We start from the raw sequence: 17962 nt of genomic DNA, 5'->3' as shown, positions 1-17962 counted from the left end.
CCTTCTCTTGCTCTTCTTCCTTAGCAAAAACCAACCAACCCCCAACCAAAACCAAACCAAACCGAAACAAAACAACACTAGAGAGTTTATATAATCAATCTATGACTTCAGAAGCTGAGCAAATTGAAGGATCTATGAACAGCAGAAACAAGTTAAAAAGAACTGACCCTGGGAGGAGGACCAGGCTGATCTGACCTACCAAATAATATCTTGCCAATCCAAAAATATTTTTCTCAAAGCACTGAATAATCTCTAAAAGTTATCATAAAATGAATACCAAGTACATATTAGTTATTCATTTACACATTAGTATGAATTAGTCCACTAGGATTATTTCCCTCTTGACACCTGAGATTCAGTGTATTGAAGGAAAGGAAGTTCTGAATTTGTATGTGTGTGTTTGAGACAAGAAAAGAGGTGGTATGTGGTAGTGATTAGGAAATTTGGGAGCACGAAGCACTTTGGAAGTAATGAAGGCCTAGGTTGGGGGTGCATTAATTAATGCATCAGGAGTTTATTGGGAAAGGTGATAATACAAAAAGAGAGGAGAATATCACAAGTATATATTTCTATCTATATTTGCTTTTTGCTAAGAGATTGCCTTCTACTAATGAGACTTAGCTCTTGATTTCTTTTTTCCTTCCTTTTCCTTCTGATTACTATATAACAGCCCATTTCCAGGTACCAGAATTCAATTTAACACTATAAATACAATAACAGTTATACTTAGATTAAATAAATTCTATGGGCAATAAGTTCTTATTGTGGCCCCTCATTGAAAGGACAAGCTCCCTGGGGGTAGCTACTATGTCTTATGTATCTTTGTATTTCTCCTGGTAACTAACATAAAATACAAATTGAATGAATGAATTAAAAATAATGTTATGATTTCTTTAGTGTCAGATTCCTTAAATATATTGAGAGTAATATTAAAATTGTATTCCTCAAAAAAAAAAAAAACAACCTCCCCCCCAAAAAATTGTATTCCTCAAGCTCAAACACATGTAGGGGAAAGAGCCCAGAAGTTTGCTGAGTGGCAAGGAATAAACCACAAATATATAGCATATGACTAGATAATTACAATATGATTTTCCAAAAAAGGCACTTAATTTTTTAAACTAATATTTAATGTATTAATCATTTTTAAACATTGATATTTTTGTTTTCATATAACCTAAAATTTCCCCATTTCCCCCTGCCCCTGTCAGAGAGTTATGTAGTAGAATACATGATATATTTAAAAGAAAAAAGAGGGAAGAGAAAAAGCAATCAGTCAAACTGATGAATACATTAAAAAAAAAAAGAAAATGAAAAACAGACCTCTTCTGACTTCTGGGGAGTAGAAGAAATTGCTTTTTCATATCTCTTCTTTGGGGATATGCTTTAAATGAATGGTATCAAACTCAAATAGAAGTGGAGACTATTAGACTGTAGATAAGACATAGTCACTAAGATAATCACAAATTAGCATTATCTATCTTTTATTGTATTTTTATTTTGTTAAATATTTCCCAATTACATGTGAATATAGTTCTTGATAAGTGTTAGCCAGTGTTTGACATTCCTGTTTTAAGCAATAGATTTTTCACATTTTTTGCTTAATATACAAATGTCAAACCCAAAAAGGAAACAGTTTTTGAAAAGATCCATACTCACTTTGGTTGCTTTTTAAGTAGCAAAAAAATTTAAGAAGCTTTTAAATATCCTATTGTTCATCAATATTAGTTAGGATGGATCCCAATTTGTGATTTCTTTATGGCCCAGATGTGACATGAAAATTATGTGTTTTGAGAACTTGAAACTTTGGCTATTCTTACAAATCTAGAAAGAGATTTAACTAAAAATTCAAACATCTCTACAAAGAAATTTGACTAAATTTGGAGAACTGTATCACTAAAAGGATACCTATCAGGTTTTTGGGTTTTTTTTTTGTTTGTTTGTTTCTTTTTTTTGGGGGGGGGGGTTCATCAACTCATGGCTGACCATTAAGGTAGGTAAAGAATTTGTAATCAGCATTGACAGAGTAACTTTATTATGAATACCACAGAGCTTTTGGAGTATTGCAGCTTTCTAATGAAATTATAGGATGGGAGTAATATATCAAAAAACCCCACAAAAACAAAAAAAACAATCCAACAAATCCCATCATTATTCTTTGAGGAATTTAGCCTTAAATCTCATTAACTTATTAACAGAATACTTGATAAGTATTAAGTTATAATGGCATAGATTTGAAGTAAAAGGGCAGGGATTCAAAATAGCACCTGCACTTTTCCCCTCTTCATCATCTTGGATGAATAACTAAATCTCTTTAGGACTTAGTTTCTTTACCTTTAGAATGAAGAATGACATGACAGTGAATAGAGCTCTGGACTGGGGAGTGTTCAATTCCTTCCTCAGACACTTAATAGCTGGATAATCCCAGACAAATCTCTTCAATTCTCTGTCCCTTATTTTTAAAAATTAGGGGCTTTTAAGCTCCCTTTCAGCTTGAAATCCTTTGATTACATGATACTCTCTAATGTTTCTTTCAGTTCTAAATCTGATAATCCACTATTGAGACAGGACTGAGGCCATAAAATGTCTGTACATAGTCAAAAGAACCTCTACAAACAAATTCAAATGTCTCTTAAGCTCTTACCTTGAAGGCTCAGTGTTAGTCACTGAGGGAAGATACACAGTTTAGATAATTCATGGATAAAGGATGAAGCTTGTAGTCCATTGGGCTATATAAGATAATGCCCTAGAATATATGACAGGTATAGTAGAGATAGAATAAAGTCCTTGGAATAGTCATTATCAATACGCAGGATCAGAGAAGATTTTCTACAGGAAAAAGCCAGGATTTAATGGCTAGGTAACAACTTAGTTGAAGGAGGGGAAACTAGGACATTCTAGCTCCTGGGAATGATATGAGGAAAAGACCTGAAACTGGGAAAACAATAGGTACATTCATAAAACAATACAGTTTGACTAAAAGTGAGTTAATATTGGAAGGGCAAAATGACAACTGCATGTGGAAAGTCTTACATTTCAGGCATAGGAGTCTGAATGTTCCCCAACAGCCATTAGGGAACCAGTAAAGATTTTGTGAGCACGAGGACTTGAGCCTAAGCTTAGTTTAACTTTGTGTTGTTGATATGATGAATGGATTGCAATGACGCCAGAAGGAGATGGCAGACTTAGGCAAACATCTGGGGGGCTGGTAAAGAAAGCCTGGTGGAATCTGTGGAAAGGTAAGAAGGGACAGATGAAAGCCTTGATGGAATTGGCAGAGTTTGTATTAGCCTGGGTATGAGAGGTGAGGAGAACAATTTATACAATAAGGCAGAGGGGAAGGAAGAAGGGAATAAACATTTGTGAAGCTCCTACTATGTGCCAGACACTCAGTTAATAGCTTAACAAGTATCTCATTTGATCCTCACATCAATCCTGTGGGTTAGGTGCTTGCTGTTAGTCTTTGAAAGACTTAAGCACTCTTATCAGTGCAATGACTGATTGCAGGATTCCAGAGGGCTGGGGATGAAACTTGCTATCCATCTCCTGCTAGGGAAATAATTGCTTAAAGATGCTGAATGAAACATACAAGAGATCGTTGCTTAAAAGATGCAGAAAGAGACCATTGCTTAAGATACAGAATGAGACGTACAAGAGACCATTGCTTAAAAGATGCAGATTGAGACATGCAAGAGATCATTGTTTAAAAGATGCAGATTGAGACATACAAGAGATCATTGCTTAAAAGATGCAGAACGAGACATACAAGAGACCATTGCTTAAGATGCAGAATAAGACATACAAAAGATCATTGTTTAAAAGATGCAGATTGAGACGTACAAGAGATCATTGCTTAAAAGATGCAGATTGAGACATGCAAGAGATCATTGCTTAAAAGATGCAGAATGAGACATGCAAGAGATCATTGCTTAAAAGATGGAAAAGACACAAGAATCATTGTTTAAGTGAAATGAGACTCAAGAGCATTGCTTAAAAGATGCAGAATGAATAACAACAAAGTTCATATGGAAAAACAAAAGGTCAAGAATTTCAAGGGAATTAATGAAAAAAAAATCAAATGATGGTGGCTTAGCTGTGCTAGATCTAAAATTATATTATAGAGCAGCAGTTACCAAAACCATTTGGTATTGGCTAAGGAAAGATTAGTTGATCGGGAATAGATTAGGTTCAAGGATAAAACAGTCAACAAATATAGCAACCTAGTCTTGAAAACCCAAATCCCAGCTTTGGAAAGAAAACCCTATGTTTGATAAAATTGTTGGGAAAAATTGGAAACAATATGGGAGAAACAGGATTGATCCATACTTAACCCGTAACCAAGATAAGGTCAAAATGGGGTTCATGACCAGGATAAAGAATGAAATTAAATAAATTAGAGGAACAAGGAAAGTTTACCCCCAGACCTTGGGAAGGGGGGTCTTATGACCAAAGAAACTAGATCATTACGATCACAAAATAGAAAATTTTTGATTATCCAAACTGAAAAGTTTTTTGTACAAACAAAACAAGCAGAAAATTAGAAGGGAAGCAAAACTGGGAAAAATTTTAAGTAAAGGTTCTGATAAAGGCCCATTTTAAAATATATAGAGAATTAACCAATTTATAAAATCGTTTACTCCAATTGAAAAATGGTCAAAGGAATGAAAGAAACCCTGATGAAGAAATTAAACATTTCAGTCATATGAAAAGACCCAAGTCATTATTAATCAGAGAAATGCAAATTAAGACAACTCTAAGATACCACACCCCGTGATTGGCTAAGATGACAGGAAAAAATAATGATGATTGTTGGAGGGGATGTGGGAAAACTGGGGACATTGATTCATTGTTGTGGAGGGGAAGAATCCAACCATTTTGGAGTAGTTTGGAACTATGTCAAAAAGTTATCAAACTGTGCATACCCCTTTATCCAAGTGTTACTACTGGGATTAATCCAAAAGATCTTAAAGAAGGAAAGGGACCTGTATGTGCACGAATGTTTTGGGCAGCCCTTTGTAGTGGGAAAACTGAAACTAATGGATGTCCACAGGGAGAATGGCTGAATAAATTGTGGTATATGAAAAATTATGGTATTACTGTTCAAGAAATGACCAACAGGATGATTTGGGCCTGAGAGACTTACAGAACTGATGGGAAAGAGCAGGACCAGGAGATTAAACTTCAACAAAACAATTCGGATGACCAGTTCTATGGATCAGGGCCATCCTCAGAACGAGATCAACCAAATCATTTCAATGGAGCAGTAATGAACTGAACTAGCATACCCAAAAAAGAACCTGGGAGATGACTAAAACCAATTGAATTCCTAATCCCTAATTTATAATGCATTTTGATTTCCTTCACAAGCTAAGGGCAATTCAGAGTCTGATTCTTTTTGTACAGCAAAATAATGTTTTGATCATGTAGTTTATTGTGACAAGTTATATTTTAAAATTTAACATCTACTGGTCATCCTGCCATTTAGGGGGGGTGGGGGTAAAAAGGGAAAAATTAACAAGAGGTTTGCAATTGTTAATGCTGTAAAGTTACCCTTTAATATTCCTGTAAAAAAGGCCAAAAAAAAAAAAAAAAAAAAAAAAAAAAGATGCAGAATGAGACATGATCTCTTGCATGTCTCAGATAATTGCTTAAGATGCAGAAGGAGACATGCAAGAGATCATTGCTTAAAGATGCAGAATAAGACATACATTTTTGGAGATAGCCAAAGTGAGAAGTTGGTTTACTTGACTATGTATATTTTTATAAGGTTTTTTGTTTGTTTGTTTGTTTTTTGTTGATAACAAAAACATTCCCTCCACCTGAGGGATGGGGAAATGAGAGGGAGAAAAAAGGTTATTAATTTAAAATTAAATTTAAAATAAATAAAAAGATATGAGCAATATATGAGGCATGAAGGAGAGAGAAGAAGCAAATATCAAGGTTTCAAATGTAGTAGACTGGATGAGTACTAGGACCACTGACAAAACACACACACATCATAAGGGGAAAGAACAGGTATGGGGAAAAGATTAATTACTGAACTTTGGAACTGCTGAGTTTTAGATAATCTATGTAAGAGATGTTCTACATTCAAGAGAAGATAACTTAGAGTTAAAGTCATGGGAGTGAATGAAATTGTCAGCAAAGAATTATACAAAGAATAGAGGATCAAGGACAAAACCTTAGGAATATTAGCTTTAGGAGAAAGAAAACTACTCTCTATCTTAAAAGTCTTAAGGAGTTTGGAAGAGATCAGGCATTAGAAAAAGTGTCAGTGAAGGGGAATTAGAGGTAAGAAGAGAATCAGGCAAGTCTTGAGTCTCTTAAACCAGGGCTTAAACTTTTTCTACTTGTGATTCCTTTTTGCCTGAGAAATTTTCTATGTAGATATATAAAATAGGTATACAAATCAAAACATTTACCGATAAGTCTTAATTTCATGATTCCCATAGTCAAATGCAAGACACCATATGGGGTCACAACCCACAGATTAAAAAGCTTTGTCTTATATTCAACATATATAGGACTGCTTGCCATCTAGGGGAGGGGATGGAGGGTAGGAGGGAAAAATCGGAACAGAAGTGAGTGCAAGGGATAATGTAAAAAAAAAAAAAAAATTACCCTGGCATGGATTCTGTTAATAAAAAGTTACTAAAATAATAAAAAAAAATAAATTAAAAAAAAATAAAAAGCTTTGTCTTAAAGTGAGAGGAGTGCTGCAGAGAGGTTAAAAAAAATGAGATTGATAAAAGACTACTGGTTTTAAGCAATGAGCAGATTATTGGTAATCCCTGAGAATGGAGTTTTAATAGAGAGGTGAGGAGAGAAGCCCGGTTTAGAAAAGATCAAGAATAGAACAGATAGTGAAATAGTAGAGGCATTCAGTATAGATATTTTCCCCTAAGGAATTTAGCTGCAAAAATGAGAAAAAATGGTGGGATAATGGCTGGATAAACCCAAGGCCAGAACAAGGCTATTTTAGGATTAGGGTGACCCTGAGCATGTAGATAAGGAGTCTTTGGAAAGATCCTGCAAGTGTGTGAGCAAAGGTAGAGGCTGAGGAATTAGTAGGAAGGGAAGAGTAAGGATGCTTTTTCTTGGACTAGAGAGGTTAAAAAAAAAAAGAAGTAAAAATGATGCAAGGAGGAATGCAGGAAGGCAGTTGAGGAAATTCCATTAGATGAGAAACTGAGTTGAAGTAATTCACTGTAAGTGTGGGGATAAAGTCTAGTGCAAGTGGGGAGAAGATAACAAACAGAAGTCATTGTGGGGAAAAGAATAAAGAGTTAAGAGTAGAGTTATTGCAGATTTGTTTTCCAAAGAAGCATAAAAGAATGCAGATGTTTCAAGTGTCTGTGAAAAGGTAGGTTCATAAATGATGTTTAAAATAAGGTTAACTTTTTTTTTTTAAATGAGAAATTAACATGTTTTTCAAGAAAGAAGAGTTCTGAAAATAGTTTTTGACCTGTCACTGAATATTCTTGGGGGGTCTGTTAGGGGGAGGAATGGAACATTTTAAGTGCATACTTATCACACTAATAATGTGATGTTAAGCTAGATGAATTACAAACAATTTTGCTGTCACATTGGGGAAGATATAGATTATCTCTGGGCTAACAAATTCTAGATTAAGAAATGCTTATCTTTGTTAAATCCTTCCCTCCCTCCTTCCCCCCAGTTAACTTTGAAATAAATAAATATATATGCATAAGTGTGTAAGTATAATGTACATATGCATATGTGATACACATACATATATGCACATATACTTAAAAAAAAACTTTTTATTTTTCAAAACACATGCATAGTTTTCAACATTCATTCTTGCAAAACCTTGTGTTCCAAATTTTTCTCCCTTCTTCCTCCCCTCCCCTCTCAACAGAAAGTAATCCTGTATAGGTTAAGCATATGCAATTCTTTTAAATATATTTCCACATTTATCATTCAACATAAGAAAATCAGATCAAAAAGGGGGGAAAAAAGAGAAAGAGAAAACAAGCAAGCAAAGAACAATAACAACATGGGTGAAAATACTATGTGGTGATCTACATTCAGTCCCCATAGTCCTCTCTGGGTGCAGATGGCTCTCTCCTTTATAAAACTACTGGAACTGGCCTGAATCACCTCATTGCTGAAAAGAGCCATGTCCATCAGAACTGATCATAATTTAGTCTTGTTTTTGCTGTGTATAATGATCTCCTGGTTCTGCTCATTTCACTCAGCATCAATTTATGTAAGTCCCTCCTGTCCTCCCTGAAATCATCCTGCTGGTCATTTCTTACAGAACAATTTTATTTCATAACATTCATATACCATAACTTATTCACAGCCATTCTCCAACTTTTGGGCACCCACTCAGTTTCCAGTTTCTAGCCCCTACAAAAAAGGCTGAAAAACATTTTTGTGGCTTCCCCTCCTTTTTTATGATCTCTTTGGGATACAGACTCAGTAGAGATACTGGTGGATCCAAAGGACATACACATATACATATATAAATAGATATCTAGTTCTTGCTTCCTCACTTCTTTTACCATTCCTACCCCCATCCTCATTTACGTTTCAATTAATTTAGAAATTTTCAGGATTGTAGATCTAAAGGTAGAATAGACATTGGAATACATCTAGTTCTACCTTGAAACTAAGGTCCAGGCATACTAAGTAACTTGCCCAAAGTCACAAAAATACTAAATATCAGAACTTGAACATACCCAGAAGCCAGGGATTGTTTCTTCATATTGTATAAAATTCCCATAGTCTACACCAGTGGTTTTCAAAGTATGGTCAGCAGGTTCCTGGGGGTCCTTAAGACCCTGTCAAGGGGTCAGTGAGTTCAAAACTATTTCATAATAATTCTTTTATCTTTTTCACTCTTATTTTCTTATGAGTACATAGTGGAGTTTTCTGGACAATATGGCTTGTTAATTAAAGATTTAATTCCAAACATGAAGACTGAGTTAATATCTCATCTGAAGAATTGTACTTTTGCCTTTTCTCTAGACAGGGCTTGACTTAATGTTCTGCTTGTAGGTATATTGTGTCCAGTATTATCCCCAACTAATCACTGAAGAAGATCTTTTATGTGAACGTTTGGCAACAAACATAATTGGTGCCAAAATATTAAAAGTGTTAAAATAACTTATTTTGAATCTTGTGGTTGCCACTTTAAGGAAAACAACTGTTAGTATTTGTCAGCAATCATAAAAAAAAATTCCGTTTTGGAAAATTGTATCTGTCATTGTGAATTTGGTAACTTCCCAATATTTAAAGGCTTTTCTGATGAGATTGATAGTGATATTAAGAAATAAGATTTTTTTAAAAATCTAATAAATGTCAATCTTTGGAATATTTTCATAATTAATTTAACCAGTTCCCTCTTTCTCCGCCCAGACCAATGAATGCTGTTATAAGATCTCTTCAAAGTACAAGAAAGATCAATGAATTTTATGTAACAGAGTGGAAAGTTCATTGATATCATTTCAGATTGCACATTGCAGCAAATATTTTAAAAATTATTACTTGTCAATTCTTGGTCTAAGATCAAAGAAAAACATCCACAATTATCTATAAAGGTTATTAAAATACTCCTTTCTCTGGAACTTCTTTATGTACTAAAATAACATCAAAACAGATTGAATGCAAATAAGAGAATCCAGTTTTCACCCATCAGACATTAAAGAGATTTGCAAAAATATGGAAAACTATGCTATTCTTCTCCTTAAATTACTTTTGGAAAATAGTTATTTTTCATAAAAAGGTATTATTTAAATGAACATGGGTTTATTATTAGAGATATAAGCTACATAAACAAATACTATTTGGGATCCTCAATTTTTAACTGTGTAAAGAGATCTTTAAAGGAGATTAAATAGTTTGTAAATTAGTGATCTACTGTATTCACTGTATATACTTTTGTATCTCCATAGTCTTTTGTAATCTGGCATCTTTTACTTTATAGAACTAGTTCATTCCAAATTCACCAATGACCCATAGGCTTTTTCTCCCTCTCTTTTCTTTGCAGTATGACACTTTCCCTGATTTCTCCACCCTGAGACCATTTCAGGACACCAGCCCTGAATCATGATGTACTCTACTGGTTGCATCTTTGCTTGCATCTTTCAGATATAGACTCTTTTCTCTTTCTTCCTTTATCCAATATTGAAGTTTTCCTTATGGACCAGTTATCAGTCCCTTTGTCTTAATTTCTTTATTCTCTTTTTTATTTATTCTTATGTCTTCAATATTTACTTCTTTGTGGGACATTTTCTATCTCCTACTATAACCCCTTCTCTGAATCTCACATTTCCAACTACTTACTGAACATTTTCACCCATATCCCACTATCACCTTAAACTCAAAATCTCTTAAACTGAACTCATTATCTCTCCCTTATAACCTGCCTTTTTTCCCCCCCTACAATTAAGTTCTCCATTTCTATTGCTGGCTCCAACTTTCTCTCAATTTACAAGTTGGAAATCTCAGAGTCATCTTTGACTGTCTTCTTTTTCCTTCCCTCTTTCTATCCCTCACAAAATCAATTGCCAAATTTAATCTATTTTACCCCTGAGTTTTCACCATCATCCATTCTCACCACCTTGATTTTAGTTCAGATAGACCTTCATTATCTTTTGATTGCAATATAGTTTCTGACCTTATCACTCACTGAAACTTTTCTCCAAAGTTACTGAGAATTTAGCAGTAATCTTTTCTTAGGTCATATCCTACTTGATCTCAGTATTTGATATTATTCACTACTCTCTCTCCTTGGAAATATTCCCCTCCCTGGGTTTTGTTTTGTTTTTTTTTCTGGTTATACATGTACATTCATTTTTAAAAAAACACATTTCCTCATGAATCATGTTGGGAGAGAAAAATCAGAACAAAAGAGAAAAACTATGAGTAAAAAAAAAACAGAAAAAGGAAAAAAAGTGAACATAATATCTGGTGATTTACATTCAATCTCTATTCCCTGAGTTTTTAATGAAACTACTCTCTCCTTGTTCTTCCTTCTGCTAGAATTCTCCTTTGCTGGTCCATAATCTATATCAAAACTCCTATTGATAGATATTCCCCAAGATTCTGTTTTGGACACTCTTCTCTTTCTATACATCCCAATCCCTCCCTTGAGCTTCAATTCTACATCATAAATTGTTTATTGGATATTACAAACTGGATATTTGGTAGAGTTCTTAAACTCAATATATCCCAAACTGAATTAACTTTGCACTCACCTTCCTTCACAACCACTCTGTCAAACTTTTTTTATTTCCATCAAAACTTTATTGTTTCTATCAAAAGTGATAATTTCCCAGCTTTGTAATCTTGGTTTATCTTCATCTTCTTATTGTCCTTTATTCCACAAATCTATTTAGTGGCCAAATCTTGCCATTTTCCTCTCTATGATATTGTTCACGTCCTGCTTCTTTTGTCTACTCACTACTTCAGTTCAGATCCTCATCTCCAACAGGCTCCTAACCCATCTTTCTGCCTCCTCATTTTGTTCCATCATTCATACAGCTACCGAGTGATTTTACTTATGCACAGAACTGACAATATTATTTCTGTATTTAATAAATTCTGGTGTTTTTTTCCCTTAAAAAAAATCAGAAACCACTTGCTCGAAAACTCTTCATCAACAAACACTACTCAGTGTCACAATGGCACAGAAAAAACACCTTGAAAAGGGGCAGACAGACGCAACCTGGCTTTCTCAGTGGCTTGCCAGTTCTTATACTTGAAAACCATAGAGATATACTCATATCATGTCTTTCACTAGGAGCCCAGAGAATGTGGCTGCCATTTTCTCAAGTCTGCCAAGCTTAATTGGGTCTAACTCTAGCTGAACCAACAACTCAATTTATGTTTAAGGCATCAAGGCTTTGGCAATTGCATTTTCCAGCAGCAACTGGTAATGGTCCTTTCTGGAAACCTTCCAAATATTCCACCTATTGAGCCTCTATAAGTTATTTAAACAGCAAAATATTTGCTCACTACCTTTCTCTTAGTCTACAAATCTTGAGAGATTTCTCTAATTGTGATGATAACACATGGCTTGTTGAAATTCATCAAGGATTTATTTAAGGCTTGAGTCATTTGCCATCCCTTGTTTATTAAAAGTCTCCCCACCTGACCATAGCACTCCCATCCCCCATTCTTGCTTTATTTATTTTACTTATTATTTATTTAATTTAAAAGTATTCTTTCCTTTTAACATTTCATATTCTGTTTGAATACATACATATCTTAACTCCCCCATTAGTCTTAAAAAAAAAAAAATAAAAACACAAATGTTATTTTTTTTCCTATTAGATTCTCAAGCCCCATCAAGGAACCCTGTAAGCCTTGAAAAGTGGGTACTTAGACAATGCTTATTGAATTGAATTAGGAAATAAGAGATGATTATACTTGGTTCCAGAAATTAGTTCTAAAATCCACGTCTAAAGAGTTCTTATGATCAAAATTAAAACATAGTTGCATTCCTCAATGGATAAGGAGGTTCATCTGCGATGCCCAGAATGTAAAAACAGCAAATTAGATTTTACTACTAGAAGAAGAATGGAGAAAAGTTGAAAATTTCAGGCTACCTTTGGCTGCTTCTTATCTCCCTTGCACAAATCCCTAATGGAGGATTTTTTGGTTTATCACTGACAAGCATCATCTTGTTCTCCATTCTTACATCAAATCTATCACTTAGGACTTTAAGGCTTTGTCCACCTAATGCCAAAATAACGAGTCGATCGGATGGGTTGTATTCAGGGTAGCTCTTCTAAGGAAACCAGCTCAATGGGAAGGACTAGGCAATTTGTCTAAGTAACAGTGGGGTCAACATGCATCACTAATAAGTGGACCAAAGAATTCATCACCAAGGGGCTAATCTGAAAAGCTCCCAATGTAAACTACATTTTATTCAGTTTATCTGTCCTGTTCCAAGGTCCTAGATGGTCTAAAAGGAGCCAACCCCTCACATTCAATTTGTGCTTAAAGCATGCAGGAAACATGGAGGTGAAAGAATGCCAGGCCAGGGCCTAGGAGGGATGAAAGGGCTTAGAAAGGGCCCCCAGGCCTTATAGCCCAACTTCCCTTTGCTTTGTTAGTGCCCATAAAAAAAGCCTAATAAGGACATGAGATAAGGGGAAGTTATAATACTGGTAGAGGCCATATGAACACTAAGTTAGAAGACTCAATTTGAGTCTTGGTCCTTCCATTTTTACTGTGTAATTCTAGGAAAGTCATTTTTATTAAGCCTTAATTTTCTCATCTTTAAAATGGGGCTAAAACTTGCCCACAGGTTTGTTGTGAAGATCAAATGTGACAAGCCTCTTACAGAATGATACAATGTGATGCATAATTATTCTTAACTAATTTTAATGAGAGGCAGTAGGGTGGATAAGTAAGCTGGCTCAAAGCTGGGAAGGCCCTGCCTCCCCCCACCCTCAAAAAAAAAAAAAAAAAAAAAGCAACCCCAAACTCCTAATTGTATAAGCCTGGGCAAGTTGCAACGTCTTAACTTATAAATTTAGAGAAGGTGCTGACCTTCATGGGTAAATGGAGCTTCTTCACTTGGGAGGTCTCTTTATTAAAGAAATCACAGACAATAGTCTAGTTTTAGTGTCTATTTCTAAACTAATTTTAAAAAATTATTGATAGAATAATCTTGGGAAATACATTAACATTTTGTATGAGTGCGCAGCTTTTTCTTTAAAAGCCTCCCCCCCCAAAAAAAACCCCAAAAAAACAAAAAACTAGGTGCAAAGCTTCCAGCAAGTGTGTCTGCTGACCTAGTCACCGAGAGAATTTAAGGTAGAATTGACAGAATTAGTCCCAAAGTTAAGGATTACTGCAGGTTGATGTAAATTTCAATTCAGTTCATTTAGATTCAAAAAGCAATAATTGAGTTCTACAATGTCTCAGGAACCTGTGAGGTGATAGGGATACCAAAAGAAGGGGAACAAATAGTATCTGTCATTCTTTTTTGCCAATGTTCAGTTTAAATCAGAATTTTCCTTAACTTTTTAGACTTTCTTATTCCAATTTAGCACCTTGTTTACCTGCAATCTTGGCTTTTTTTTTTTTTTTTATGGCTAGCAGTTAATGGAGAAAACCAGGATGACTTGTGGATAAGGGATGCTTTGTGTTTCATTATGCAAGGGTGTCTCCCTCACTTTACTAATATGCAGGAATCTTCTTGCTATTGTTTGATACAAGCAATGCTCATTGTTATTTATAGCAAAATGCTGGGAAATCTGAAGCAGAGGTTTCTCCAGACACAGTGTATAACAAGATATATACTCTGCTTGTTGTTTTTAATGCAAAACATCTCATTGTGAGTTATAGTCACTATTTCTAAGAAACCAGTTATAGCAAGTTTCTCCTATCAAGCAGAACTCAGAGAAAAACAGGTTTCTTTCTGGGTTTTATCCTTGTCTTATAGTTACCTATCACTATACCTTTTAAGTAAGTTCCTTCTTCTGACTTCTTACCAAAGGGCTTTAACCTGAGAGGAAAAACATTTAGCAAACAATGGGCATTGCATTGAAAGCCATAAAAGCTACATACAGGCTAACAGGACTAGTTAATTAGTGTTTGCATATGCACACAGCTCAACTGAGTGAGCTCCAGAGCCATCTTGAAAGACTTAAAAAAAAAAAGTCTTTTAAAAGGAATGTAGACTTTAAAATCAAGGCAGTTGCAAAGCAACAGGAATATTTTTATGCGAAACATTCCTACTTTAGCACCTTTTAAAAGTTAATAGATTCAGACTGAATTCTTGGTGATCGGGAAGGCAGTTTCCTGAGTGAAAAGATTAGCATTTTGGTGGGTGGGAAATTAAGGGAAAGCTAATTTAGGATCTGAAGCTGCAAAAGGCAAATTAGGGCAGCAGCAAGTGCTCCCCCATTTCCCATTCCCCGCCCCCCACTCCAATTTCTCCTAGAAAGCCGGGTAATCAGCACCAGCCACATAGATGAGGCTGGGAATACCGCCTTGGAGCTTAGATGAACAAATAGGGTTTGTTCCTTTTCAGACCCTGTCTGCAGGCAAAAAGAAATGACCAGGAATCAAGACCAAACAAATTACGGCTGTGGTTTGGTTAAGAAAATGCATCTCCAAGTGCTTTTTAAAAAAAGACCGTGTAAGTCTAACTTGGAATGTGCTTATTCTGGGGAACATGCTCAGCTACCCACGCAGCATTTCAAAACACATGTTTAGAGGCACATTCATAATTGCATTCTCCTGGCGCCTGATTTTATTATCAGGTCCAACCCAGAGATGAATGAACGCTGCTGAAATTTTAAGAAAGCCATTTTTTTTTTTTTTTTTTTTTGGACTATCAGAAATACCTCAGGGGAAGGGCACCCGGGAATGGAGGGGTATGCATCTCCTCTGTAGACAGCTGTGTCTATGCAGTTTTCTCCTCAAAGCCAGATTACCTGCAATTAGAAAAAAGCAAAAACATTTTTTCACTCCTCCCCAAGAAAATCACATGCCGTGTTGCCGGAGCATACAATGAAATTTTTTGGGACCAGGCAATCCGGTGCCCATCTGTAGCGTGCTGGGCGATAATTCACATGATAAGGGGCATCAGGATGGAAAATACACGTGCATTACTAAAATATAAACAAGGTAATCAGAATAAATCAAGGAGTTCATTTTCAAGCTCAATTTAGCCAGAGCTGTCATCTTCTTTACTGCTTATTTAAACAGAAGTTGCCCTTTCACTTTTTGTCCAGTGAATTAATCACCAATATTTTACAAGAACCTTGACCAAAGTAAACTTCACTCCACAGACTTTGGTGTATGGTAGCACTGAAAGCTATAAACAATGGAGCAGGGCTCATTTGGAAAAGTACATTTTTCTTGTGAGTGTCAGAGGGCATACCCTATGGATCCTGGTTGCGATTTATTCTCTGAATTTCAGAGTGAATTTCTGGTCAACAACAAAAAAGATAGTCTGAACTGGAGGCAGTCAAGAACATGTGATTAACACCGCTCATTCCCTGGATAGCCTTTTCTCTGCTCTAATAAGACTAGTGGTATGTACTCTTATAGACCTATTCTCTTACACTTAATCTTTTCAGATAATTATATCCATTGCCCACTTTTAAAATAGGTCCTGAGTGAATGTTGAACATTATGCATATGTGTATTTTAAAAATAAAAAGCTTTAATTAAAAAAATAAAATGAAGTATCTCCTGAAAGGTAACTTACCATATCTCATTAATTGAACTTTTTAGTTTGAATCCCATGGCTCAGAAAAATAACGATGACTACCAATTTTTTTTTTTTTTTTGGAACCATGGGTGTAAAAGAATATTAGAATGTGCTTTTGATTTTCTTTGGAATATAAGCTCTCTGAGGGCAGGGACCATTGATAAATTTGTTTCTGCCTTGGTATCCCCATAGCCTACCACTGTATCTGATGTTATATTAGATACTAAGGAAAGAAACCTTTATAGAATTGGAGTAGTTTCCTGGCTTTATCAAATACCAATTTTATTAAAAACCTTGATAATGTGGCACCATAAATGAGATAAATGCTAAAGAAAATACTTAAAGCAAAGAAATACTATGCACCAAAAAATATGTATGTCATACTTAGGATTTTTTTGTTTTACATTCATAAAAGCTTCACTAGAACATTGCTCTCTCTCTCTTTGCTTTAAAAAAATTATTTTGAGAGAATCAACTCAGCTTAATTTCTAGAAATAGAATATCTACTGCCCTTAAGAAAGTTCCGTTGCTTTCTGCTACACAGTGATTCTATTAAGGTATAAAACCCAGTTAAGCTTAGCAGATCCCAGTCTTCAGCAAAGATGCTTAAATGAACTGTTTGGTATTCCACCATTTGGCTGTACATAGAAGATTTTATGTAGCGCTTTAATGAGCACGCCAATTTTCTGGATGGTCAGGACTGCAAAAAAAAATATTTGCAACATCTCAAGAGTATAATGTTTTGAACTCACTGATGCAAAACTTATGTATCCATTTATCTTTATATTTGTCTTTAGCTATCACTTTAACAGTCTATCAAAGTAATTAACCAGAGAGCAGAGAAGGCTTTGGAATTCATCAACATTTCCTGGAGTCACCATCAACTATCTCCACAAGACAAAGGTATATACACACATCCTACCTCACACACACATACTGTACACATATATGCATATCTGCTTGCAGACATATCACACATAACACACTCAGATGCAATTCAAATACGGTAACAGAAAAGTCCTACCTGGCCTTTGTCCATTGATAAGGAGTATACCCATCGTGAAAAAAAGGAATAGAAAAAAGAGCAGCTGAAATCTCATTTTGCTTCCACACAGAAAGATAGCCAGAGCGCTCCCAGAAAACCAAACAATCCTTTAAATACTCCTGCAGTATCTGTGTGGCTCAGCTCACAATTCTAATGACAAACCTCAGAGTGAGCTGCCAGCTGCGCCTTCCAGCAAGGTTAATGATCACATAAGACAAGGTTACTGGTGCTGCACTGTGGTCAGTGCCTCCCTCTTCCCCCAGCCCCCTCCAGCAGCCCCCCCCTCTCTTTTCCTGTCACTCCCCTTTATTTTCCATAAGCAAATAATGGTGAAATGAAGCATCCAGTAAACAAGCACTTCACTGGGGTCTACTAGCTTTCTGAAAGGAGAATGCTAAGACTTCCCTTTCAATTCAACCTAGAAATAGAGAAATAGAGAAAGGCATGATACTGCCCCCTCCCCTTCTCCATTTGCAACTGTTTAAACTTTGCATTGCCCATATTGGTCCCACATGCAGAAAGTAATGGGAATGACAGGAAGTCTCTCTTTTGTCCCTCTCAGAAAGAATTCTGCAGCCCTTACTCAAGAACCCCTAGTGCTTTGTGGCAGGGCTGGCTGCTGAAATGCTTTCTGTTCCCCAAACTAGCTGCAAAGTAGAGGCTATTCAGAGGGAATTTGTAAACTACAAAATCTGGTGTGCCTTTTGTATCAA

The 17962-nt window shown here is 35.5% G+C and overlaps 1 protein-coding gene across 1 annotated transcript in view; it reads right to left on the bottom strand.

Annotated features, from left to right (window-relative positions):
* Positions 1 to 17511, bottom strand: part of APELA (apelin receptor early endogenous ligand) — a 40174-nt gene extending 22663 nt beyond the window's left edge. Inside the window, exons 1-2 of the mRNA XM_012552128.3 lie at positions 17229 to 17511; positions 15333 to 15422 (exon numbers count right to left, since the gene is read on the bottom strand). Coding sequence (XP_012407582.1) covers positions 15334 to 15422; positions 17229 to 17304 — 165 coding nt within the window. The 5' untranslated portion in view covers positions 17305 to 17511 and the 3' untranslated portion in view covers position 15333. The remainder of the gene's footprint in view (positions 1 to 15332; positions 15423 to 17228) is intronic.
* Between the last annotated feature and the right edge of the window lie 451 nt (positions 17512 to 17962).

Source organism: Sarcophilus harrisii, chromosome 6 (genome assembly GCF_902635505.1).
Source record: "Sarcophilus harrisii chromosome 6, mSarHar1.11, whole genome shotgun sequence".
In the NCBI taxonomy this organism is placed as follows: Eukaryota; Metazoa; Chordata; class Mammalia; order Dasyuromorphia; family Dasyuridae; genus Sarcophilus; species Sarcophilus harrisii.
Note: the sequence above shows the minus strand (reverse complement) of the source record. Positions and strands in the feature narration are given on the sequence as shown.